We start from the raw sequence: 26655 nt of genomic DNA on the forward strand, positions 1-26655 counted from the left end.
TCAGGTGGTGATCCCAAGGTCCTGGGATCGAGCCCCACATCAGGCTCCTTGCTCAGCGGGGAACCTGCTTCTCCCTCTGCCTGCTGCTCCCCCTGCTTGTGCTTGCTCTCTTCACCCTCCCTCTCTCTGTGTCAAATAAATAAATAAAAATCTTAAAAAAAAAAAAATAAAGTCTACTAACTCCATCTGTAACTCAGGACCCTCACTCTTTGTTTGAATGTGAGCTTTAACACTGCCATCTATACAGCTTTCTCATAGATGTAATCTTGTTTTCCTCTCCTGTGTACCTGGCAGTACAGAGGCCAAGGTTCAAAGCTGACAATCTGAAAAGTACATCTAGAGATCCTTTGTAGAAAAGTGAGCAAATTCTTACTTATGTGCAAAATTTAAAACCACATAGCTTACTAAAAATTTACGAACTATTTACCTAACACATTCAACTCAATAACCCAGAAGCAAATAATATTTAGATGCAGAGACTAGGTTATATCAACTTTGTAGCCTAAATTTTTCCCTAGTGGCAGGTGCAATCAGATTCTAAATAAATATTCTGAAGAAATGTACTTTTCTAAATATAAGGCTTGTATTTAATTGGTCTTACCCTCAAGGGATTTTCATTGAGGTATGGAGGCTCTCCTTCTACCATCTCAATAGCCATGATACCCAGAGACCATATGTCCACTTTAGGGCCATAAGCTTTCCGTGTGACCACCTCTGGGGCCATCCAGTACGGCGTTCCAACCATGGTACTTCGCTTGCTCTGCTCAGGGGTGATCTGGGCACAGAACCCAAAGTCGGCTATAAAACAAAACAAAGTATATCTACAGTTAATGGTGTCGATGGGAAGTTTCATCTAAGAGTTCATGATAGATGACTTAATTAATTACATCTGACTATTCAGCCTCGTCTTTTTTAACATTGGATTTAAAAAATAAACAAGGGCACCTGGCAATTGAAGAGTCCATAGAGCATGTGACTCTTGATCTTGGGGTCGTGAGTTCAAGCCCCATGTTGGGCACAGAGCTTACATTAAAAAAAAAAAAAAAAAAAAAAAAAAAAAAAAAAAAGATAACCCAGAATGGATTTACAAATATTTTGATGATGTTATATACTCTCACTTTGTTTACTTTTACTTCTCACAAGCAAAGGGCAAATTATCAGGAGGTCTTTTATTCTAAATAATTATCCTAAAAATTTTTAATAAAGTTGAAGAAGGTCTAAAAGAAAGTTACCAAAGGTGAACACCAAAACTAAATTCTGTAAATCAGGTAAAAAGGTCAGGAAGTGGGAACTATTTTTGAAGAAAATAAACAGAAGCCAGAATTACTAAGTATCTGACTTAGCAGACAGCCTAGAAAAAGGACAGATTTAACTACAGCTGTACCTAACAAGGTCCTCGCCAGCATTACTCTATTCCAACCACTTCATTTTGTAACAGGAGCAGAAAGCCTCGGTTATCACTCAGTGTTAATTTAGTGGGAACATCTGGATGAGAATCTAGAATTTTTTCCTCCCTTCTACAGACCCATTTCTACTTCAAACGTTAACTATTGTTAACATTTAGTTTTATAAAGCTTTGGACTTTTTCCTATGAATTTATATAGGTACAAATATTACCTATGAACTCCATGGTTTATTTAACCTAGTTAGGATACTTTATAAACTGCTTTTTTTTTTTTTTTAAAGTAAACTCTACCCTCAACATGGGGCTTGAATTCAGCACTCTGAGATCAAGAGTCACATGCTCTACCAACTGAACCAGCCAGGTGCTCCAATAAACTGTTTCTTAAAACTTATTTTTAGAGATTTTTCCATAGTTGTATATTGATCTACCTCATTACTATAACCACACAATATCACAAAATAACAAAATCATAATTTATTTTACCACTCCTTTACTGCCAGACATCTATGGCACTTGTTGTGATTGTTTACAATGTTGCAGAGAACAACTTTTTATTTATTGTTGTGCATATTTTCAGTAATTCTACCCAAGAGAATACTAAAAGAGCAATTGTATAGTCAAATCATAAATTTATAGCTAAAATGAATACTTGTAACAAACCAGGTACGTTCCAAGTATCTTGTAGGAATGAACATACCCAATCCTCATGGTAACTTTGAGATAGGTACATTTATTAATATTACTCTCATTTTACAAATTGGGAAACTAAGGCATACATATTTTTAGATAACTTATCCAAGACCATTCATCTAGTATGTGGAAGAGCCAGGATAAAATATTATCCAAAAAAGTCCAATTCAGCTTACATGTGTATCCACCAAAAAAGTATGAGAATGTCCATTTCTATTTTGCCTGCTGATTAAGATTAGTAATCATATTTTTGACCACCTGGTAGAACCCCTTTCTTGTGGTTGAATAATCTCTGGAAGAAATATCTTAAAAAAAGAGATACTGAAAAAGGAGTCAAACACTCCACAGAACAGAGGGAAAAAATTTTGATCTCTTGATCCAAGAAATGCCTTCAATTTTGCATAGTTGGAGGAACCTCAATAGAAGTTCTTCTTGAACCCTCCAGAGGGCATAGCTGAAATGGACAGATTATAGCCAGCAGAGGAAAAGAAGTCTAGGACTCCCCCCCCCCCCCATGATTCTATCATGTCTGATACAGAAGACACTTAGGAAAAGAGGTTTGTTCCTTTCATCGCTCAGGTCAGGGGGCCAAGCTCTACCAAATCCAAAGAAAGCTGAACAGCATAATCAGAAAGATCTACCCTAACAGACAACAGAGACAAATTCAAATTTATCTTTGGAAGACAGTATCAACATGATGACAATCCCAGGCACTGTTCCTCAGTGCTTTACATTTTTAATCCTCAGAAGAATTCTCTGAGACAGTTACTATTATTTTCCTTATCATCTAATTGAGAAAATAAATACAGACATTAAGTAACTCACCCCAAATTATTCAACAAGTAGTAGCTAACCTGCTATTTAAACCCAAGCTGTCCAGTTGGAAGTTCATATTCTTTACCATTTTTCTCCCTCCCCCCATATATTAAGTCATAAAAATATTAATAGGTTTCTTTTACTTAAACAAACGGCAGAATTATAATAACAAATGTTATTTCCTTATTTGTTACTCACTAAGTTTAACCGATCCTTCCATCCCCAAAAGCACGTTGTCACTTTTGATGTCTCTGTGGATCACTTGATTAGCATGTAAAAACTCCAATGCCTGTAAACACTAAACAAGAAAAACACCTATCAATGAAACAGTCCCTGAAAAGTCTAAGGGAAGTTACATACAGTACTTACAGCATGAGCACGGCTACAGAAGTCTAATCCAGCCCCTGAAAGGTAGGTAAGATCCTGGGAGGTCCAGCTCCATCCAGCTGTTCACTGACGTAATGTTAAAATGTTTTCATTTCTTTTAGAGTGGATTTTACATAAAGCTATATTCACAACCTAGGTACCACTGATGAAAGAATAACTTTCCTCTTATGCCATGTTTCAGAAAGCATGGTCAGCGGTGAGGAAAAACTCTCCCCCCTTCCTTAAATACAAGAACAAGATTAGAGGGGGTGCCTGGGTGGCTCAGCTGTTAAGCGTCTGCCTTCGGCTCGGGTCATGATCCCAGCGTCCTGGGATTGAGCCCCGCATTGGGCTCCCTGCTTGGCGGGAAGCCTGCTTCTCCCTCTCCCAATACCCCTGTTTGTGTTCCCTCTCTTGCTGTCTCTCTCTGTCAAATAAATAAATAAAATCTTAAAAAAAAAAAAAAAAAAAGAACAAGATTAGAGTTTTAAGATCTGCTTGCCCATATGTTTTTGAATATAAACTGAATATAAAATGTAAGCTTGGAAAAAGCTACGTTTTTATTTCTTACTCCCACTAGAAGAGAACAGCAAAATAAAGGCTGTACATTATGAATAACAACTAAATCTCATTTAAAATAGTCTACTATTCATTCGAGGAAAAACAGATAAACTGTGTATTACTGTACCACATATACCAAGCATTTTTTTTTTTTAAAGATTTATTTGTCAGAGAAAGAGAGAGTACGCACTAGCAGGGGGAGTGGCAGAGGAGCCTGATGTAGGACTCAATCCCAGGACCCTGAGATCAAGACCTGAGCCAAAGGCAGACGCTTAATCAACCAACTGAGCCACCCAGGCGTCCTGCATTTCCCAAGCATTTAGGCAGATTGTTGAAAAGAACAAATCCTCCCCAAAACATCTGTACAACAGGAACAAATTTGTCACAATTCGAGGAACTCCTAAAATAATTTTTTAAACAATTACAAAAAGAAATTACTAGAGAAACAAATTAAGTATGGATACATTCTTAAGTTTTTGTCAGCTTTTTTTTTTTTTTTAAGATTTTATTTATTTATTTGACAGAGAGAACGCAAGCAGGGGAAGAGGAGGGGGAAAAGCAGACTCCCTGCTGAGCAGGGAGCCCGCCGTGGGGCTCATGACCTGAGCTGAAGGCAGACGCTTAACCGACTGAGCCACCCAGATGCCCCAAGTTTTTGTCAGTTTTTAAGTGATCAAACACTGTTTGTTAGAGATATCATATTAGTAAAATACCATATTCATAACTATTAAAGAGTTCTTATTTCCTCCCCTCCTGAAACAACCAAAGGGGCTACCCCTTCAGTGGAGCATAATTAACTCAGAATTAAAATTTTCAGTTTTAGCTTAAACTTAGGCAATTTGGCAGAATTCTACTGGCTTAAGCAACAGTATGTCTAAAAATTCAATAATGAATATCAGGAAACAACCAGCTTTTCACCTTTGAGGAGATTAATAGAGCCAGAAGCAGACTTAATACTTAAGGTGAACATGTGCCCTGCTTTGTGTGAGACAGTCCTTGTTTCCACTGTTGAGTGGCACTCCCTTTCACTCTTAAAAGTACCCTGTTGGGATCATAAATTTCAATGATCAGCCCACTGAAATTTACCTGTGAGCTGGGCTCTTCAAAAATCCATGCTTCATTCCAGAATCATCTTACACATGGAAGGATATCTCACATAGGATAAAATGGTATGCAGACGACTTGCAGAGAATATGTAGAGAAAGCATCTCACACAGTAAAAATCACCTGTGCAAAAAACTTTTCTTTTTTTTCTTTTTTTTTAACCTCCTACGAACTACACATTGCGTTAACTTATCGGAAAGGGAACAAACTCACCTCTCTGCACACAGCAGCAATCTGTGCTTCATCCATGCAGGTTTCTGTTACAACATCAGTAAGTGAGCCCCCAGCAAGGTACTCCATTACCACAAACAGTTCATCTCCCATCAGGTAACTAAAAAAACATGAAAAACACACAAAATACACTCACGTTTCTACTTTCACACCATGTCAGACACCCTCACCATGAAACTAGAAAGCTGGAAGCTGGGAGGGCCAGGAAGAAAGCTGGCAAGCTGCCATGCAACAGCACAGAAAAGGAACTGAAGATCATTAGGACTTTCCTGAGTGATTCACAGTTGGCCCACAAATGTAACTTGATGTTTTCAATTAAAATAACTCTGTAAGGTAGGAATCATTCGTCCTGTTTTACAGATGAACAGTTGGAGGCTTGGAGAAATGACTCATCCAAGTTCACATAGCTAGTAAGTGACAGACCAGAATCGGAAGCCAAGTGTAAATGATTCCAAAGCTATGGCTTATCTTACCCACCAGGCCATACTGACTTGACATAGTATTTTCAAAAGCAGGGAAATATACTTGGAAAAAGTTGATTTTTATGAACATGGCCCTCGGTACTAGGGATAAAATCTAAAAATATGTTAATCTTTTCCCCATTCTAAACACATTTAAATGTGGAAATAAAGTCACTTATAATGTTCTATCTCCAATACAATCACTATTTTAATTTTCATTTATTTTTCTATTCTTCTTTCATTCACATATATGTAATTGCTTCAGAATCCCCATATAATCGTAGAATATACAATTCTCTATTCTGCTCTTTGTTTTGTTATTTAACATCAATTCCTAAATTAAATGAGGTTTTGACAAACTATTTGCCCATGAAAGACAGCATTTGAAATAGCAACTGATCTAAAAGTTTAAAAACCATGTGGCCAGCCACTGCTGGCGGTCAACACATGAATCACAGCTCATTTCCTTAATGTTTCTGCGTCTGAACATTTATAATTAATATAAGCACCAGCAGCAATGTCCTTCATTTAGCTGCTTTCCCTTGCTTGTCAGGTGATATATATGTAGAAAAAGGCCTGCTAAACTGCAATGTGCCTTTTTTTTTTTTAAAGATTTATTTATTTGAGAGAGAGAACTTGCACGTGAGCTCTGTGTGTGTGTGTGTGTGTGTGTGTGTGTGTGTAGCGAGGAGGGAGGGGCAGAGGGAGAGGGAGAGAATCCCAAGCAGATTCGGGGACTGAGCAAGGAGCCCAAGGCCCGGCTCCACCAGGGCTTGATCCCATGACCCTGATATCATGACCTGAGCCGAAACCAACAGTAGGACGCTTAACCAACTGCTCCACTCAGGTACCCCTGCAACAAGCCATTTTTACTTTTACCTCTCTTCCTCCTTCAAGCTTACTTTTCAACACTGATATCCTACTCTGGTCTAATTCAAGTGCTTGAGCTAGCCCCCCAAACCACGAGACGTAAAATATCCACATTTTTGTCCCACTGTTTAAGAAATACTCATATTTACCTGTCCAAGAAGTTAACAATGTTGGGATTCTTTAATTCTTTCATCACCAGAATTTCATTAATGATTAATTCCTTCTTTGGCTGTTTCTGTAAATTAATTTGTTTGATAGCAACCTATGAAGGAAACAAAAAAAAATCAGAACAAGTCTCCTAATTCTCTTAGAAAATTACAAACACCAATCAGGTAATAATTTAATGTACTGGGTATCTATTGTATTATACAGTGAGCCTGTAACTTACTCCCACGTAGATGCTTTGTAATACACAGAGCCTCATTACTTTTAGATTTCTCCCGAAGCTGATTAACCAACCCAAGGTCAAACCAATGCCAGGAATTAATCCTCTTTTCATTCCAAGCTGGGAAAATAATTTTTTAAATATTTGCTTATTTATGAAACTCAATGCATAATTCCTTCTTTTTCCCCCATTAAGAAAAGTGCTATAAAATAGAGTAATTCTTTCAACATATTCAACTGAAAAAAAGATTCCTATTGATTATTCACAGGTTTATCTAGTTTCCTTCTATACTAAAAGCTAATGGTAACACCCAGAAGTATGAAAAAGTAGCTACCTCCTGTCCCAGTGCCACATCAGTAGCAGTGAAAACTGTACCAGAAGCCCTAGGGGGAAAAAAGACACAACCAGATTTAAGGTTTCTATATCATTATCATTTATATATGATATTTATACTTAGAACAACTGGAAAAGGATTAAAGAACATTTAAGACTTAACATTTTTAAACAGCAGTAAAAGGAAACACAAATGGGGAAAAAATAAGAAAAAGGCAATCCCTGTGCCCAAAACTTATGTTAGAAATTTGTCATAAATATCATACCTACAAAAATGTAGGAAAAAGATAAAGGAAAGAAAAAAGTAATATATACTCATGGATCCACTCCCCTGCTTAAGAAACAAAAACCAACAAATAAATTTAAAGTCCTTGCATGTGCTCTCCAAAGGCATCCTTCCGTCCTCCCAAAAGTAATGGGTATTTGGTGTTTATTCTGTAGTTGATGTGCATCCTTTCCATGCATTTGTCTACACTTTAACTATCGAGGGCATAGGTGTGTATCACTATAAAATATATTCAATATGATTTTTAAACTTCTTTTTTTTTTTTTTTTAAGATTTTATTTATTTATTTGACAGAGATAGAGACAGCCGGCGAGAGAGGGAACACAGGCAGGGGGAGTGGGAGAGGAAGAAGCAGGCTCCTAGCGGAGGAGCCTGATGTGGGGCTCGATCCCGGAACGCAGGGATCACGCCCTGAGCCGAAGGCAGACGCTTTAACCGCTGTGCCACCCAGGCGCCCCCAATTTTGAAACTTCTTATAAATGGTTTCATTATATGAATTTTTCTACAATTTGCTTTTTAATTTTTTTAAGTTATTTTTTATTTCATTTTATGCTTTGAGATTTGCTTTTTTAATTCAACATTGGATTTAGGATAGGCCTTATACTTGTTCCCTCATCATTATTATTATTCAATATATTATAATTTATCCATTATCATGCTCAAGAATATTAAGATTATTTTCAATTTTTGTTATTAAACCACTTATGCAATGAAATTCAGTTTTTGTTTTTTTTTTCTAAGAGAGGTAGAGATAGGGGGAGAGGCAGAGGGAGAGAGAATCTTAAGCAGACTCCACACCCAGCGTGAAGCCCCATGAGGGGCTGATCTCACAACCCTGAAATCATGACCTGAGCAGAAATCAAGAGCCGGATGCTTAACTGACTGAGCCACCCAGAAACCCCAGTAAGTTTAGTTTTTAGAATGAAATTCGTAAGGAAGTTTTCAAAAGACTCAAGCTCTCTTTCTAAATTCACAGAATACTTTCCAGAGATTAATAACATTAAAAATTCAAGATGTTCATTTGCGCCCAGGCAACAGAAACAAAGTTAAGTGTAGTTTAAAAATACAAATTACTGGACAAAATCAATCATTATTCAATGATGTGATTAAATACATACTTTTATTGCCTATCATCTTGTAGTAAATGTTCTTATTGTCTTTCAACTGTATTTGGTGGTCAATTTTTCCACCTAATCTCTTAACCACCAATGAGAAATACCATTAAAGAAAAAAACAATGTACAGTCATTTCTCGACAGTACAGTTTTGTAACAGCATGCAGAAATAAATGCATTACTTATTTACACCAATCCAAGAATACCACTCATCGAATGCTGTAAGTGCTCAATGTCAACAGGCAGAAGAGATACCATACTATATACCCAGGAACTATTACGTACTATTTAATATAGTCACAAATAACTTACCCTTGCCCAATTTTTTCATATCTTGTGTATTTTTTCTTAGGGTCACCTATGCTCACAATAGTTCCTATTTTAAACAAAAAACAACAAGAAGTTGAAAGCTCAGTCAAGCATTTTAAAGTTATAAATTAATACCATTTTCCTTTTAATAAACTTTACTGATTTTAGAACACTGGTTTTCTTTTTTTTTTTAAGATTTTATTTATTTATTCAACAGAGATAGAGACAGCCAGCGAGAGAGGGAACACAAGCAGGGGGAGTGGGAGAGGAAGAAGCAGGCTCCTAGCGGAGGAGCCTGATGTGGGGCTTGATCCCATAACGCCAGGATCACGCCCTGAGCCAAAGGCAGATGCTTAACCGCTGTGCCACCCAGGCGCCCCAGAACACTGGTTTTCAAACACAACACTAAGTTTCAAAAATCACGTAGATTTCAAACACAGAACACTAATGAAACTTAATAAGAAAGTATCAGAAACAAGGAGACATATTATTTCCATGAGGTTGGACTTCCTCGCTAATGTCTTAATTATCCTCTCACTTTCTCAAAAATAAACACACTTTAAAACGACAACTGTTGTTAGTCTGCCTGAGAATAAAGGGGTTCTCAAGATGTGGGATGTTCAGTCTTAATTGGAAAATTTCTGGGGAAGGATGGGTTGGTCATTCTACTTTTCATACTCCACTGAAATGTATTAAACTAACGGTAAGTTATGAAACCACTTATTATCATAAATAATATATAAATGAGATCCAAATGAATAACCCCAAATGGCTTTTTTGACTCTTTCCATATACCTTCTATCTTCCAATATATTTAGGAAACCACTTATTTCTATGAAGATTACTTTAGTATGAATTAATCATACATCTGTTTTAGGAAAGTTCACAAAGTCACAACCAAGAAACGTTTTTATAATTAGGATTTGGACATAAAACTGTAACAACATATTCTTACTACCACTAACTAAGTCAAAACATAAGAAAACCACACTAAGTTCTCACTTGCTCAAGGTAAAAGGAGATACGATCATATTAAGGAAACTCACACAAATAATCCAGTTTTATAGAAGTACCCAATCTCAGGTCTATAGCCACTTTAGCTATAGTATTTTTCCTTGATCCTTGATCCCTCTATATCAGTGTTCTTTGTAACTATAGTTGCTTTAGACTTGTAATTGGACATTATTGCTACCCTCTCCCTGGCACTGTGTACATTATTTCCAATGGCTGATTCAGGCCAATGATAGTTAATGGATGAAAGGGGAGAAGAGAAAAAAAAATACATTTAATGTTTACACATATATCTATACAGGAAGGCCATATTGTTTAGTTATTTGGGAACAGTTTGTATTCTCATACCAAGAAACTGTAAGTATGTATAAATATATACAAACTTCCTTTGATAACGTTTCCAACCATGACCCTTAGATTTGGCCCTTTGGGAAAAAGTATTGCTCCCAAAGGTATTGATCACTGCAGACATTACTCAATAGTCAACACACAATAAACAAGCAAATCAGAGTATGATTTTGGCTTCACCAGATTTTAACTGAAACTACTGTTCCTAGGAGGAAACACTTTATTATTTATGTCTTAAACCAAAACATAAGGTATAAATTAAAATCCATCTGAGCCAAATGTTTCAAGAGCTATTAATAATTTAAGAACAATGTAAAATGTAGGTAACATACTTAATTTCTCCATAATCTCTTCATCTGTCATTTTGGTCTTCTTTTTCTGTTTGTCAGAAGACTTGGCACCGCTATCAACATTAGAATCGCCAACTGGTGCAGGAATAGGGTCAATTACAGACCGTGTATAAATCTGCAGAGAGACAGTTAATTACTGAGATCCGAGGAAAAATATTTTTAGGTATTCTTACTGGTACACTATTCAGTTTTTTTTAAATAGACATATATGAAGACATTTATTATAGGAATTGGTTTATGGAGTTCTGGAGGCCGGGAAGTCCCACAATCTGCCTTCTCATGCTGGAGAAGCAGGACAGTAAGTGGTGTAATTCAGTCTGACTCTGAAGGTCCATGAACTACCAGCCCTTGCGTCTGAGGGCAGGAGAAGATGGATGTCCCAGGTTGAGCAAGGACAGCACATTTGCCCTTCCTCCACCTGTTGTTATATTCGGGCTCTCAATGAATTGGATGATACCTACTGACACAGGGGAGGGCGATATTCTTTACTCAGTCAACCAACTCAAATACTAATTTCTTCCAGAAACCACTATTCAGTTCTTTGATTTTTTTATTCAAAACTAGTCTTCTCCAGTGTTCTAAAGAAAGAGAATATTTTCAGACTTAATAAAAGACTTGTAACTAAGATGAATAAATGTTAAACACTTAACACACGATGTATAGATTTTAGAAGTCTGTCTAGCAAAATAGCAGATCTGTGAATGAAATTTAAGTTTAACTAGATCTAAAATGATATGCTAGCAATGAAGCAAAAAGAAGCACAAATTTAAAAATCATGTTCTTACTACAAAAGAGAAAGAGCAAAATTACGGAAACCATGATGTTGAATTAACTATTAATTCTTATAAAAACTTACACCCAAAGATGATCTCTACCATTTCATTTTTTGTTTTTTATGTATTATTTTTTAAAATTTTTATTTAAATTCAATTAACATATAATGTATTATTGGTTTCAGAGGCAGAGGTGATTCATCAGTCTTATATAATACCCAGAGTGCTACTGTCTCATTTTAAACAGCCAATTCTAGGAGGTAAAGCAAGAACAGAGCCCTCTCTCGTTAGATCAGGACCCAGCAGCAGCCCTCGGAGCCCTTCCTGCTGATTGTGCCAGCACTCCACTGCATAGCACCTTGCCCCCCTTTCCTTGTATTAGTACAGGGAGACAGGACTCTTTCTCTCTCTAAGGTTATTATTTTTTAAATTCTTCCCTATCACTCTCCACAGCCTCCTGAATGACACCAAGGCTTTAAGAGAAATGTAAAATGGGAGATTATATACACAACTTGGGTAAGAAGATTTAAGTGTTAGATATAGTAGTTATCTGCACTGAGATAAACAGAGAAAGCCAGAGAAATAGATGAATTCTCTGGAAGAGAAGGTGTAATATGGAAAGGAAAAACAATGAGGTAACTAACTATTTTAACTGTTGAGAAAGTCATTTAATTTTAATTTTCAAATTTTTTGATGAATGATTTTTAGGTTAAGATCTCTTCGTCAAATTTCCCCCATACTGAGGGCTTCTGAAAATCAATCACCGGCAGTCAAATACAGACTGCTGTTTTTTTAAAAGCACACACGCCCACACACCCGCAGTCCAGTTACTCAGACACGCACTGATTTTGTATGATCCGGCCGTGGGGCAATAACAGGGGGAGCAGCCTCTTCATCATCGTCATCTTCCTCTGTCACGACTGCTGACGTTTCTGATCCCTTGGTACTCAGCTGCATTAATCACGTGAGCAAAGCAAGGAAGCCAAGTCAAATATAACAATAATAGATTTCTTTAATAGCTCATTTCAAAACTATAAAACCTCATTGGTTCTATTCTAATCACTTCAAAAGTAAAGGCAATTCTGTAACTTACAGAAAAGTTTATGAAATAAAGGATCACAGTAAATATCAAGTTTTCTTAAGAGAAAATCTGTACTTTTTAGGTGGAGAATTTTATATCCCTTAAACAAGCCCCATAGGGAAATAATCACTTTATTTGTTAAAACCGAAAACAAAGATCCTCTAGGATTTGTATAAGTCAGAGTCATTTTCGGTCATTTAAGAGAGCTAGATTCACCATCAAGAATGGTGGTTGATAAAATAAAAGAAGACGCTAACCTTTATAAAGAGCTTATTACATGCCAGGTGTGTGCTGGGTAGGTACTTTACATATTACTGCATTTTGTCTTCATATACCTCAAGGAGATTGTTTCTTCCTAATTGAAGAAATTATTTACTTAATATGGCTTCCTTATTTGCTTCATCAATTTGCTTAAGTGGCTAGCTTAAAATTTATTAAGTAGTTATTTATTTCTGATGGCTGTGATTTATTTTAGAAAGCTAAATAAAAACCAAGATTTGTTTCAGGTAAATTAAGTTAGAACAAGAGCTACAAGAAGTAATGTATTAACTTACTGCTGGTGTTCCAGAAGGGAAGCCATCTTTCTCTGAATACAAAACGGAAAAAAAATGCTAAGTCAACAATTCCAAAAATAACTTCTATATAATAAAGGGAAGAAAAAAAATAAAGAGAAGAAAATACAAAGCAGAGCAAGTAAAATGTTCTTAGACTGATTTCATTTTAAGATGAAGTAAACCTTGAGAAAAATGACAGTATCAGTATTCAAATGTGAATTTATACAAGATTGTGCTAACAAATCTCAAATCTTAATGGAACTCTGTAAATCACTGACTTATATACCTCAAATGGGTGAATTTTATAGCATGTAAACTATACTTAACTTATTAGAAACATTTGTAACTATACTTCTCAATGTGTATTTATTAAAACAAAACTGAAGTTTATTCATTGCAATACTTTCTCCAGAAAAAAAACTGTCTATGGAGACTCTTAAAGCAACTATTCAGACAACAGCAATTGTGCAAAAGAAAATTCTTGACATAAATTTTATCAATAAGAAAGCATAGTCCTGAAGGCAAAAACACAGTTCATGAAGACTAAACGTCAGAACATTCATTCTGGAGTTTAGAAGAGCAAATTTTGTTTTGTTTTACTTTTCAAAAGGTCCAGAGATTTTTACATTTTATATACATTATATAATATCTAACAATATATGCTAAATATTAATATAATTATGTAATTATAATATGCTATATTTTTAACATATATATTAACATAACATATAAAACATATTTATATTTGTTATTTGTATAAGTATATAATATAAACATATATATACATATGTATACTTATATATACATAAGTACATATAAATATATATTTATAAATATGATTATATTAAAGGTATATATTTAACATAACTGTAACATATATATTAAGTATATAATATAAAATATTGGGTGAAAAGAATATACCATTTTCTGCTCAAACACTGATTTAAAAAAAATACTAATTTATACAGACTTACTAATTGACACAAAAGTTCTAGGGACAAGTCTGACCTTTTTGCTAAGGATGTAAAGGTCAAGATCTAAGTAAAAAAGTCAAGATCATTCGGCCAAGTGGTCTCTATTTTTTCCTTGAGCACAGCCCTTATTTCTCTGAAAATGTAATCAAATTAAATACAATTAATTAAAACTACATGTATGATTTTAGGGGTCAGAGAAACACAAAGACACCCTGGGGATGTAATTAGCAAAACCCACTGAAGGAAATAGGACCCATGGCCCTGTTTCTTCAACAAATAAATTTCAAGGCAAAGAATATGAGAATCCACGTGAGGGAGCCTAAACATCAAAAGGGATACAGCAATCAACTGTACTATATGGACTTTTTTTTTTTTTTAATTTATTTATTTGACAGAGAGAGAGACAGCCAGCGAGAGAGGGAACACAAGCAGGGGGAGCGGGAGAGGAAGAAGCAGGCTCCCAGAGGAGCAGGGAGCCCTGTGCGGGGCTTGATCCCAGGACCCTGGGATCACGCCCTGAGCCGAAGGCAGACGCTTAACGACTGCGCCACTCAGGCGCCCCTGTACTATATGGACTTTATTCTGATCCTGATTTGAACAAATGAACTATTTTTAAAAACCCACTATACTCCAATTCTTACCTAATGATACTCTAATTCCAAGGTATAAAATCTTTTCGTTCTAATGCTTACTTTATGTTTATATATTTGGTAAGTTTTTCAATTTTTGAATGGACTTAAACATTTTTACTTCAAAGTCTGTATATGTAATATAGCAGACAACCCTCCTCCTGTCCTGCTAACAATAAACATATGTCTAGTATGAACATGCCTATACATCAGCGCCTTTCTCTTCTATTGCTGGGAGTCATTCCAAAGAAGTGACACGAAAAAACAAAAAGCCAGAACATCCACCTTTGACAAAACTAAGAGATTAACGCAGTCCCCCGGCCTTCAAATTATGCATAAAACCTGCCCCAATCAGTTTACAAAAGGCAGATCTACACAGGGGCAACAATAGAGACAAGAACCATAGCTTAGCTTTTTATTTTTCCAGAAGCAATCATCCAGGTGTGCTTTACAATTCTGCAATCCCATCTGAATCAGCCTTTTACCACAGTAGGACATCTTACCAGGAGGAGTAAAGCTCAGATATTTCTGCTTCACTGTGTTGGAGTCATAGAACTTTAAGACATCCAGCACAGCCTGCGGATTCTTCTTTTGCTCTAGTTTGGTGATATTGGAGGTCTGTAATAATCGAGCCCACTGTTCTGGCATGCCCTAACAAAAAGATATTCAGAAATTAGTTATTTTGAGTTGCTCCAATAAATTCAATTTCCAGAAGTAAAGACAAGACACATAAAAAACAAGCCAATCAATTGTAGCCTTGATTAAATTTTAAAATGTCTTATTTTTCTAAATCGATTTTGCATAATTCTAACTGAAGGGCTCAGCTCCCTAAGAAAAAGATACATCCAACCACAAATACTTTTATAAGAAGAGAAAAGCACTAAGGATTGACAGTTAATATGTGGATAGAAAAGTTAACTTGAAACTTAATAGTGCAAAAAAAGGTTTGAGTGCTGATACATAAATGAGTCCCAACTGGGTAAACTTACAGTGAATTCTCCAGTAACTGCATCAAAGCCAACATGGATGGTGTGCTCAAAATCAGATGGAGGAGAAATTTCTGGCCGTTCCTTTTCTTTCTTCTTACTTCCTAGAGGGCATTAAAAAAAGAATCAGCCTATTTAAACAAGATCAATAAAGGTACTCATAATCATGTTTCTCCGAAGAACAGACTAGGAACAAAGTTATTCTAGAAGAGATTTCCCCTAAAGACACTGGCTGACAGGAAACTGATAAAAGTAACCTATTCTGTCTTCAAGCAGGAGTGGGGACAACCACGTCTGTGTCCTGATTAAAGAGGTACCTGGACTGGTGCCGAATAAAAGAGCACAAGGCAGAAGAAACAGCCCTTTAGAACACTGGTTCTCGTAAACAGAGGCCTACACTTAGATACTGAGCAATCTGGAAAACAAAGTCTATCAAGTCCTATTTCCATTTGGCCCTATTCATCCCAAAAGAACTTATATTGCCATGACCGTGTAGATAGTACAAATTGTATAAACAAAGAGTTTACAATGAGCATGCCACCTTTCTGAGCAACTCTAGCCCTTCCTCTTTTTATTAAAGTTAATAACTGCTACATCTTAATGCTTTCCGGTTTTTCCATGGTTCTACCAATTATTTTTGCTACATTTCTGACACACATCTATCAATAATATTCTCCGTAATTCAAACACATTAGTCCCCCCCCCCGCCCCGCCCCCGCCTTGCTCTCAGATCCTGCTTTAATCTGCAGTAGGTTATGCCTAGACTTCTGCCAGAGTTGTTGTCCTAGGACATTCCTTCACTTTCACCCTTGCTAGAATCTATTTTCTGGATACTCTGTTCTCTTCTTTTTGGTTTACCCCTTGATAATTCTTGACTATATATATTTAGGTTGAAAATGCTTTCCCCCCTCAGAACTTCTTCTAATTTCCAGTGTTGCTATTTAGAAGGTCAAAACCATTTTGAACCACTGTTGAAAATCAATTGTCCATATTGTCCATATATGCCTGGGCCAAAGATACATAACTTTGCTGCAATAATCTCTCTTTTTTAAAAGATTTTATTTATTTATTTGACAGAGAGAGCAAGAGAGCACAAGCAGGGGGAGCAGCAGAATGAGAGGGAGAAGCAGGCTCCCCGCTGAGCAAGGAGACCTGTGCGGGGCTCAATCCTAGGACCCTGGGATCATGACCCAAGCTGAAGGCAGGCGCTCAACCATCTGAGCCACCCAGGGGCCCCTGCAATGATCTCTTTATCTTTATGCCAATATCAGCATGCCTTGACAGTTACAAAAATAAGCCTTGAGGGGCACCTAGGTGGCTTAGTCGGTTAAGCGTCTGCCTTCAGCTCAGGTCATGATCCCAGCATCCTGGGATGGAATCCTGCATCAAGCTCCCTGCTCAGTGGGGAGCCTACTTCTCCCTCTCCCTCTGTGGCTCCCCCTGCTTGTGCTCTCTCTCTGTCAAATAAAAAGATAAAGTCTTTTTTTTTTTTTTTAAGACCTTATTTATTTGACAGAGAGAGAGAGAGAGTGCGAGCACACAAGCAGGGGGAGCAGCAGAGGGAGACAGAGAAGTAGGCTTTCAGGGCTCCTGTGTGGCTCAGCCGTTAAGCGTCTGCCTTCGGCTCAGGTCATGATCCCAGGGTCCTGGGATCGAGACCCCCATCAGGCTCCCTGCTTGGTGGGAAAGTCTGCTTCTCCCTCTCCCACTCCCCTTGCTTGTGTTCCCTCTCTCGCTGTCTCTGTCAAATAAATAAATAAAATCTTAAAAAAAAAAAAAAGAAAGAAAGAAAGAAAGAAAAGAAAAGAAAAGAAAAGAAAAGAAAAGAAAAGAAAAAAAAAAAGAAGTAGGCTTTCAGCTGAATGGGGAGCCTGATGCAGGGCTGGATCCCAGGACCCTGGGATCATGACCTGAGCCAAAGGTAGATGCTTAACCCACTGAGCCACCCAGATGCCCCTAAATAAATAAAATCTTAAAAACAAATAAATAAATCGGGAATTATTCCTTTGCATTCAATTTTCTGGAAGATTATGTAGAACTGTTGATATTTCTTCCTTAAATGTTTGGCAGAATTCACCAATGGAGCCATATGGGTCTGACATTTTCTTTGTGGATGGTTAATAACTACAAACTAAATTTCCCTAGAGACATAGTGTTTTCAGGTTACTTATTTCTTCCTGAATGAACTTTGAAAATTTGTCTTTCGAGAAAATTTCCCACTTTATCTAACATGTTGAATTTGTCACCTTATCATTTTTAATATCTGTAAATGCCAACTCTTTCATTCTCAATATTGGTAATTTGTGCTGCCCCCCCAGGCCCCCCTCCAGTCTGCCTAGAGGTTTATCCATTTTATTGATATTCTCAGTAAATCAGCTTATGGTTTCATTGATTTTTCTATTTTTTCTATTTTGTGATCTCTGCTTTGAATTTTGTTATTTCTTTTCTTCTACTACTTTGGATCTTACTTGCTCTTCCTTTTAGTTTATTAAGATAGCTTTGCTTAAGTCATTGACTTAAAATCTTTTTTTCTCATATGGGTGCTTAATACTACACATTTTCTTCTAAGCATTGCCTTAGCAGCATCATACAGATATTGATGCTTTGAATTTTCATTTTCATTCCATTTAATATACTTCCTAAGTATACTTTGGATTTCTTCATTTATTTGGAAGTGGGTTTTTTCCCCCCAAATATTTCTAGAGATTTTTCTGTTATTGATTTCTAATTTAATTATATTGTGCTCATAGAATATATGGGTGTGTGATTTGTCCTCTTTCATTTATAATTTTATTAATTTGGGTCCTTTCTCTATTCTTTTGAATAAGTCTGGCCAGTGGCTTATCGATCTTATTTATTCTTTCAAAGAACCAGCTTCTAGTTTTGTTGATCTGCTCTACAGTACTCCTGGTTTCTAATTCACTGATCTCTGCTCTAATCTTGATCAGCTGCCTTCTCGTGCATGGGTTAGGCCTGTTCCTCTGTTCCAACTCCAGCTTCTTAAGGTGAGAATATAAGGACTGCATTTTAGATTGTTCTATTCTTTTGAGTGAGGCTTGGATGGCTATGTATTTTCCCCTTAGGACCGCCTTTGCAGTGTCCTATATGTTTTGGACCGATGTGTTTTTTGTTCTCATTGGTTTCCATAAATTGCTTAAGTTCTTCTTTAATTTCCTGGTTTACCCAATCATTCTTAAGCAGGATGGTTCTTAGTTTCCAAGTGTTTGAGTTTCTTCTAAATTTTTCCTTGTGATTGAGTTCTAGTTTCAAAGCATTGTGGTCTGAGAATATGAAGGGAATAATCTTAGTTTTTTGGTATCAGTTGAGACCTATTTTGTGACCCTGTATACGGTCTATTCTGGAGAAAGTTCCATGTGCATTCGAAAAGAATGAGTGTTCTGTTGTTCTATGGTGTAGTGTTCTGTACATATCTATGAGGTCCATCTGGTCCGGTATGTCATTCAAAGCTCTTGTTTCTTTGTTGATTTTCTGCTTAGATGATCTGTCTATTGCTGAGAGCAGAGTGTTGAGGTTCCCTACTATTAATGGATTATTACCTATATGTCTCTTTATTCCGGTTAAGAGTTGGCTTGTGTATCTAGCTGCTCCCCTGTTGGGGGAATAGATATTTATAATTGTTAGGTCCCCTTGCTGGATACCCTTTAAGAATAATATAGTACAATGGAATATTACTCAGCCATCAGAAAGAACGATTACCCAACATTTCCAGCAACATGGACGGGACTGGAGGAGATTATGCTAAGTGAAATAAGTCAAGCAGAGAAAGACAATTATCATATGGCTTCACTCATTTATGGAACATAAGAAATAGTAGGGTGATTAGTAGGAGAAAGAAGGGAAGAATGAAGGGGGGGTAAACAGAAGGGGGAATGAACCACGACAGACTACGGACTCTGGGAAACAAACTGAGGGTTTCAGAGGGGAGAGGGTAGGGGGATGGGCTAGCCCAGTGATGGCTATTAAGGAGGGCATGTATTGCACGGAGCACTGGGTGTTATAGGCAAACAATGAATCATGGAACACTACATCAAAAACTAAGGATGTACTGTATAGTGACTAACATAACATAATAAAAAATTTAAAAAAAAATATACTTTGTGTGATTTGAATCTCTCTACATTTATTAGGCTTTTAAAAATCTCCCTAGAGGGGTGCCTGGGTGGCACAGCGGTTAAGCGTCTGCCTTCGGCTCAGGGCGTGATCCCGGCGTTATGGGATCGAGCCCCACATCAGGCTCCTCCGCTATGAGCCTGCTTCTTCCTCTCCCACTCCTCCTGCTTGCGTTCCCTCTCTCGCTGGCTGTCTCTATCTCTGTCAAATAAATAAATAAAATCTTAAAAAAAAATAAAAATAATAAAAATAAAAATCTCCCTAGAATGTGCTCTATCTCAGCAACTGTTCCATGTTCACTTAGAAAGAATGTGTATTCTGCTAGGTGGAGTGTTCTATAAATGTCAACTGGTCAAAGTAGATTGATAGTTTTAGCAATTTTCTGTCTACTTGCTCTACCAATTACTGAGAGAAGTATACTGGAATCTCCAACTATAACTGGAATTGTCTATTTCTCCTTAAAATTATATCTGTTTTTGTTTCATGTATTTCAAAGCTCTGTTATTAAGTGCATAAAATGTTTACTCTTCTATTATATCCTCTTGACAGACAGACCTTATTACTATTATAAAATAACCTATTCCCTACCCTTATCCCTTAAATATTTACAGCAGTGTTTTTTGCTCTAAAATCTACTTTATCTGATTTTAGCCAGTCCAGGTTTCTTTTCACTGTTAGCATACTTAAAAAAAAAATTCCTTTTATTTTGTGGCTTTATATTTTTTAAGTGGATTTCTTGTGGATGGCATATAGTTAATAATTGAATAACCTCTGCTTTTTAATTGGGATGTCTAAATCAGTTACATTTAATGTGATTACTTTCTCTATCTATCTATCTATCTATCTATCTATCTATCTATCTATCTATCTATCTTTAAGTAGGCTCCATGCCCAGTGTGGAGCCCAATGCAGGGCTTGAACTCAACCCTGAGATCAAGACCTGAGCTGAGATCAAGAGTCAGACACTCAGCCAATTGAGCCACTCAGGCACCCCTGATATAGCTGGGTTTAAATCCACCATTCCATTATTTGTTTTCTAATGGTCTCTATTCTCTGTTTTTATTTTTCTCTTTTTCCTCTTTTTGACTAAGTATTTTTTATAATTCCCTTTTATCTCCTTTGTTATTTTATTAAGCAATAACTCTCTATATACCATAAAGTTCATCTAGGACTTATTATATAGAGAGAGTTGTGCAACCATCACCACCATCTAACTGTGGACATTGTCATCATCCCTAGAAGAAACCTTGTACTCATTAGAAATCACTTCTTACTGTTCCCTCTCCCCCTCCCAAGCTCTAGCCAAACACTCATCTTTCTGTCACCACACATTTGCCTATTCTGGCTATTTCATATAAACAGGACCACACAACATGCAGTCTATTGTAAATGGCTTTTTTACTTAGTTTTTGAGGTTCATCTATGTTATAGAATGTATCAGTACTTCATTTCTTAAAAATTCAGTTATTTTTTAGAGATTTAGATAAAAAACATTTGTCATTTTCAGTGATTTTCATTCCTTTATGTAGATACACAGTTCTGACAACATTTCCTTCTGCCGGAATAATCTGGTTTAACATTTCTTATAGGGCAGGCCTGCTGGTGATAAATTCTTTCAGCCTTTATACATTTAAAAAAGTCTGTTTCCCTTCATTTTTGAAAGATATGTTCACAAGGTACAGAATTCTAAGTTGACAGATTTTTTTTCCCTTTCAGTACTTTAAAGATGTTCCTTCTTGTCCTTCTGAGGTGCACTGTTACTTCCATGAAATCCACTGTCATATTTTGTTCCTCTATATGTAATGTGCCTTTTCTTTTTAGCAGCTTATTTTTTGGCTTACAACAATAAGTTTTGTTTGTTTTCTAAGAGACTTTATTTTTTAGGGCAGATTTAGGTTCACAGAATATTGAGGCAAAGGTCTGAAAGCTTTTAAAATTTTCTCTTTATCACCAGTTTTAAGCAATTTGATTATATGCTGTGGTGTAGTTTTCATCGTATTTCTTATGCTTGGTATTCACTGAACTTCTTGAATCTATGGGTTTACAGCTTTCATTAAATGTGTAAAGTTTTCAGCCACTTTTTAAAGCGTTTTTTCCCCTAATGTTTCCCCTTCCCATTTTTTGGAGACTTCAATTACACTTAATTAGCTCTGCACGCAGTCTGTCCCGCAGCTATTCACTTGTTTCACTTTTTTTCTTATAAGTTTCATTTTAGATGGTTTCTATTGCCATGGTCTTCAAATTCACTTATCTTTCCTTCTGAAATTTCTAATCTACTGTTAATCTTGTCCATCGTATTTTGAATCTCTAGAATTTTGATTTGATTTGTTCTTTTTTCTGTTTTCCACTGCTACTTCTAAATATGCTGAATCTTTCCTGTGGGTTCTTCAACATGGAATACAATTATTTCACCGTTTTAATATCCTTGCTTACTAATTCATCATCTGTGTCATTTCTGGATTGATTCTAACTTATGGATTTTATTCATTATGGGTCTTTGCATGCCTGGAAAATACTGAATGGATGCCAGACATTGAAAATTTTTCCCTGATAGATGCTAGATATTTTTGTATTCCTATAAATATCGGTGAGCTTTGCTCTGAGACACAGATAGGTGATTCTTAGCTGTTTACTTATATAGGGGAGAAACAAATTTAGAAACCATTGATCCTGTGAGGTATTAAAGTTTTGTTAGGCAAAATTGGAGCAACACTTAATCTACAGCTCATTCTGCCCCATTACTGAGGCAAGACCTCTACTCAACTTTTCTTATTTTGAGTGGTGGGAACAGGAAATATTCTGGGCCCTGTGTGAGCATTGAGGATAGTTTCCTCTCACCATTTCCAGTGGTTCCTTTTCCAGCTCTGGGCAGTAATTCTTACATACATGTGCTACTGAAGACTCAAGGGGGACTTCTACAGATCTTTCTCTATATGTATAAAAACTAGCCGCCTTGACATCTCCCAACTCCCAGCTCTCTTTCTTAGTTCTAGGAGACCATCTAATTGTCCCTCCCTTTGCTGCAGCCTGGCAACTCACTCCAGGCAGTAAGCTGGGTCAATTGTAGTTTTCACCTCCATTGTTTCCCATCTCTTAGGGACTGTTTTCCTTTATTATCTGATGTACAACATCATGAAAACCATTGTTTTGTATATTTTTTCCCAGTGTTTTAGTTCTTTTCACGTGTAAGGGTAAATCTGGTCCCTGTTACTCCACACCTTGACTGGAAGTTTAACAGGTTTTGCTGAGTTATCTGTGGTATTATTAAATCTCAGGATGATATGATTTGATGTGGTCTTTATTCTTTCATTGAGCTGAGTACTCAGTGAGTCCCTTCCATCTGGAAATCATATTCTTCAGATCTGGGAAATTTTTTCTATTATTTCTTGAATTATTTTCTTTGTTCACTGTTAGTTAGATCAGTACATCATATATTTCCTCTCGTATTTTCCATCTTTGTACTTTTGTCTAATAATCTGGGAGAATTTTCTTGACTATCTTCCCATCTTCCACCTATTGATATCTTTTGTTCGCTTTGGTAATCTTAAATGTTGATTTCCCAAGAATTTCTTCTCATTGTTTTCTGATCGTTCTTCCTCTGAGAATATTTTCCTTGTTTCATGGATGCCACTGATCTTCTCTCTGAAGATTATATAGTTTACTTGTGTGTATAGGTTGGTTTTCTTCACCTCCATTGTCTGTTTCTTCTATATTCCTTTTTTAAACCCTGTTGTTTTGTACTCTCTTGTATTAAGGGTTTTTCTCAAATGTCTGGTAATCCTTTGCTGTCTACTCATACAGAAAAGTATTAAAAAGTTAACTGGGAGATAAGTCAGCCTTTTCATTAGAGATGGGGGTGGGGGTGGGGTACCTAAAGTATTTTTTTCCAGGGCATTTGTTTATCCAGAGAAAAATCTTCCAATCTAGTGTGAGGGCTTTGAGTCAAGCTACAAAAGTATTCTGAAAGCAGGATAGAGGAAACAAATTTTAACATGTGAACTTGCATCGAATCTGCCTTTCTCCCTTTTTTTTTTTTTAAGTTTCAGAGACAGAATTTAGTGATTCATCAATTGCATATAACATCCAGTGCTCATTACATCAAGTGTCCTCCTTAATGCCCATCACCCAGTTACCCCATTTCCTCACCCACCGCCCCTCTAGCGGTCCTTTCTTATTCTTGTGCTACACCTTTCACTGACTCCTCTGACAAGAATGAGGGGCCTCTCAGGTTTAATTTCTCCTTGAATACATATAAACATCAGTTTGTTCTTTTGTTCCACTGGAGGATGGGACTTAAAATATTTCATTGGCTGTATGGGGTAAAGAAGGGATCCTAAGGGGCCTCTGACACCACCTACATAGACTTTCAATTAATTCCCCCCCTTCTTCAGCCTGTGTATTATAGCTCCCCCACCCCACCGCACATACATGATGTTGTGTGTCTCTAAATCCTAAGCCTCTGAGATTTTTACAAGGAAACCGGTTCACTTCTCACAGAACATTCCCAATCTGCGAATGCTTAGGATAGGTCCTCATCTGTTCAGTTTAGTCAGATGCCACTTTTCCACCCTTCTGTCTTTCAAATGCATCTACTATGTCTCTTCTTTTAGTCCCCTTGCCCTTGTGATATTAAAAAAAAATTTTAACTGTCATTTTACTAGGGTCTGGGGAGGGATAGCAAATAGTGGCATGTGGTCAATCTGCTATATTGTCAATCTGCTTTGTTAACCAGGAAAGTCTTCTAATATAAACGAGCTAAAAGTCATGTTGTTTGATAGGTCTGCATATCTACAGTTGGAATGTTACTGTACACTATTCTTTTTTTTTTTTTTTTAAGATTTTATTTATTTATTCGACAGAAATAGAGACAGCCAGCGAGAGAGGGAACACAAGCAGGGGGAGTGGGAGAGGAAGAAGCAGGCTCGTAGCGGAAGAGCCTGATGTGGGGCTCGATCCCATAACGCCGGGAATCACGCCCTGAGCCGAAGGCAGACGCTTAACCGCTGTGCCACCCAGGCGCCCCTGTACACTATTCTTTGTTTACAAGACACTACTGACCTAGCATTAGTAGGAAACATACTATTTTTTTTGATTAGTGATGATAGATTCATGCTCAAATGTCCATCTCCTTTTTAGGTCTCTTTGACACATATTTACAAGAGATCTGTGGTAAGCAGACAGGGCACATTAGGCGTGGCAAGGAGCAGAGGGAAATGCGACTGTTAAGCCTAGTACAAATTTTGCCATCTCTACTGAAATGCACCATTCCATCTATCATAAACAACCTCTCATTTTCAATTACACTATGAGTGTTCTGAGGTCATGCCCTCTACTTCTCTTTAGGAGACTCTTTAGAAGTCACTAGACTTCTAACTCCATATCCTGCATATAGGAGGAAATATTTATTAACCAACTATAAACTAATAGTTTACTTTTTATATGGCTCTGAACTGATGACAGAAAAACAAATTTCATGTACTATAAAAGTACTTGTTTCCTCTTCTTTCAAAAAAATCTGCTCAGCATCCCACTTCTGATATGCATACGGCTGACAAAGATACTATTTTCTTAAATGGCCCTGATTACAGATGACTGGTCCACAGAAGGCATGAAATTCAAGCCAGGTCAGCCATTGTTCCCCACACACTGCCAGCCAATAAGCTTGGTTCAGGAGTAAATATCTAAACTAAGCCACACTTAACACCCTGAAAATCAGTCTCTCACTAGTGAACGAAGTTGTAAGAAATAAACCCTAAGAAGTGTTGAGGGATGTTTCCTAACACACAAAGAAAAAACAGCCTAAAATTTAAAAAATAAAGCCAGATAACACAGAAAAAGAGAAGACAAGACATATAGCAAGAGAATTCCTGGTTCCATCTGTGTCTAAGGCCCAGCCATATTTTTCAACTTGGGAATGTTGACTTTAGAGACACATATTCACAAAAGTTTCACATATATTAGGAGTACAGAATAAAAAGTTAAAGAAGTAATAAAAATGATTAAGCAGAACCTGAGACACATTTAAATACATTAGTCCCCTATAAAGGAAATGACCCAATATTCTAAAAATCTATTTCTTTTTATATAACACACACACATACACACAAATACTCCCTGTATTTAGTTGTCTTAGGAAGGGAAAGGGATATTTAAAAAAATACCTAAAACAAAAAGATAATGAAGCATGTCTCAAATCAAACAATCTGTGGGAAGCAACTGTTAGATAAAAAGAATCAATCCTTTTTAACTTTGGACACCAAGAACTATAAGGACCACCATCAACAAAAAACCCCACGATCATCTATCAACAGATGTTCACCAGGCAACTGGATCACTTGCTGGAAGTAATGGATCAGGGAAAGAAACTTCTTTCAATAAAACCCACAACTTGTTAGTGTAGGAGGGGGAAAAAGATTCTTAGAATCACTTTCCAACTTTATCAGACAATAAAGCAAGTCAGGCAGCAACTTTCAGCTAAGAGGTGGGGCCCCTACGTCATGTGTTACACAGAAGGTGCTTGAAAAGAATCCTAAGTATGTCACTGCCACATTCTTTAAGGCCACCACCTTTTGGGCTACACTGGAGCTAAAGACTAAGGCTAAAAAATCCCCCTCTCTTTAAAAGGAAGACTCTTCTATTTCTACTCTAACAGAATCAGCGATTACCCCTTTGTTCTTTGACCCAGAACAGCTTCAAATCAGTAAACCTTTGTGTTTCGTCACAAAGAAGGATATTCTCTAAAAAATAGGAAGATGGGTATGAGTTACTCTTATTAATCTTACAATTCAATTTTTAGACCAGAAGGGATATTTACAGTTCTATCATCTTCATCACTAACCAGAAGTGAAAGTGTGTACAGACTGAATAATGAGAAAACTGCTTTGGTT

General features: G+C 36.8%; 1 protein-coding gene across 2 annotated transcripts in view; it reads right to left on the bottom strand.

The window, feature by feature from the left end:
- PAK2 (p21 (RAC1) activated kinase 2) overlaps window positions 1-26655 on the bottom strand; it is an 89792-nt gene that overhangs the window by 15187 nt on the left and 47950 nt on the right. For both annotated transcript variants that reach the window (XM_026495900.4, XM_048214894.2), the window contains 11 exons: window positions 15641-15741; window positions 15155-15302; window positions 13049-13080; window positions 12257-12364; window positions 10623-10755; window positions 8935-8998; window positions 7224-7272; window positions 6654-6766; window positions 5156-5273; window positions 3110-3209; window positions 602-798 (listed from right to left, as the gene is read on the bottom strand). In XM_026495900.4, the coding sequence (XP_026351685.1) occupies window positions 602-798; window positions 3110-3209; window positions 5156-5273; window positions 6654-6766; window positions 7224-7272; window positions 8935-8998; window positions 10623-10755; window positions 12257-12364; window positions 13049-13080; window positions 15155-15302; window positions 15641-15741 (1163 nt within the window). The remainder of the gene's footprint in view (window positions 1-601; window positions 799-3109; window positions 3210-5155; window positions 5274-6653; window positions 6767-7223; window positions 7273-8934; window positions 8999-10622; window positions 10756-12256; window positions 12365-13048; window positions 13081-15154; window positions 15303-15640; window positions 15742-26655) is intronic.

The sequence above is a fragment of the Ursus arctos genome, unplaced genomic scaffold (genome assembly GCF_023065955.2).
Source record: "Ursus arctos isolate Adak ecotype North America unplaced genomic scaffold, UrsArc2.0 scaffold_4, whole genome shotgun sequence".
NCBI classification, from domain to species: Eukaryota; Metazoa; Chordata; class Mammalia; order Carnivora; family Ursidae; genus Ursus; species Ursus arctos.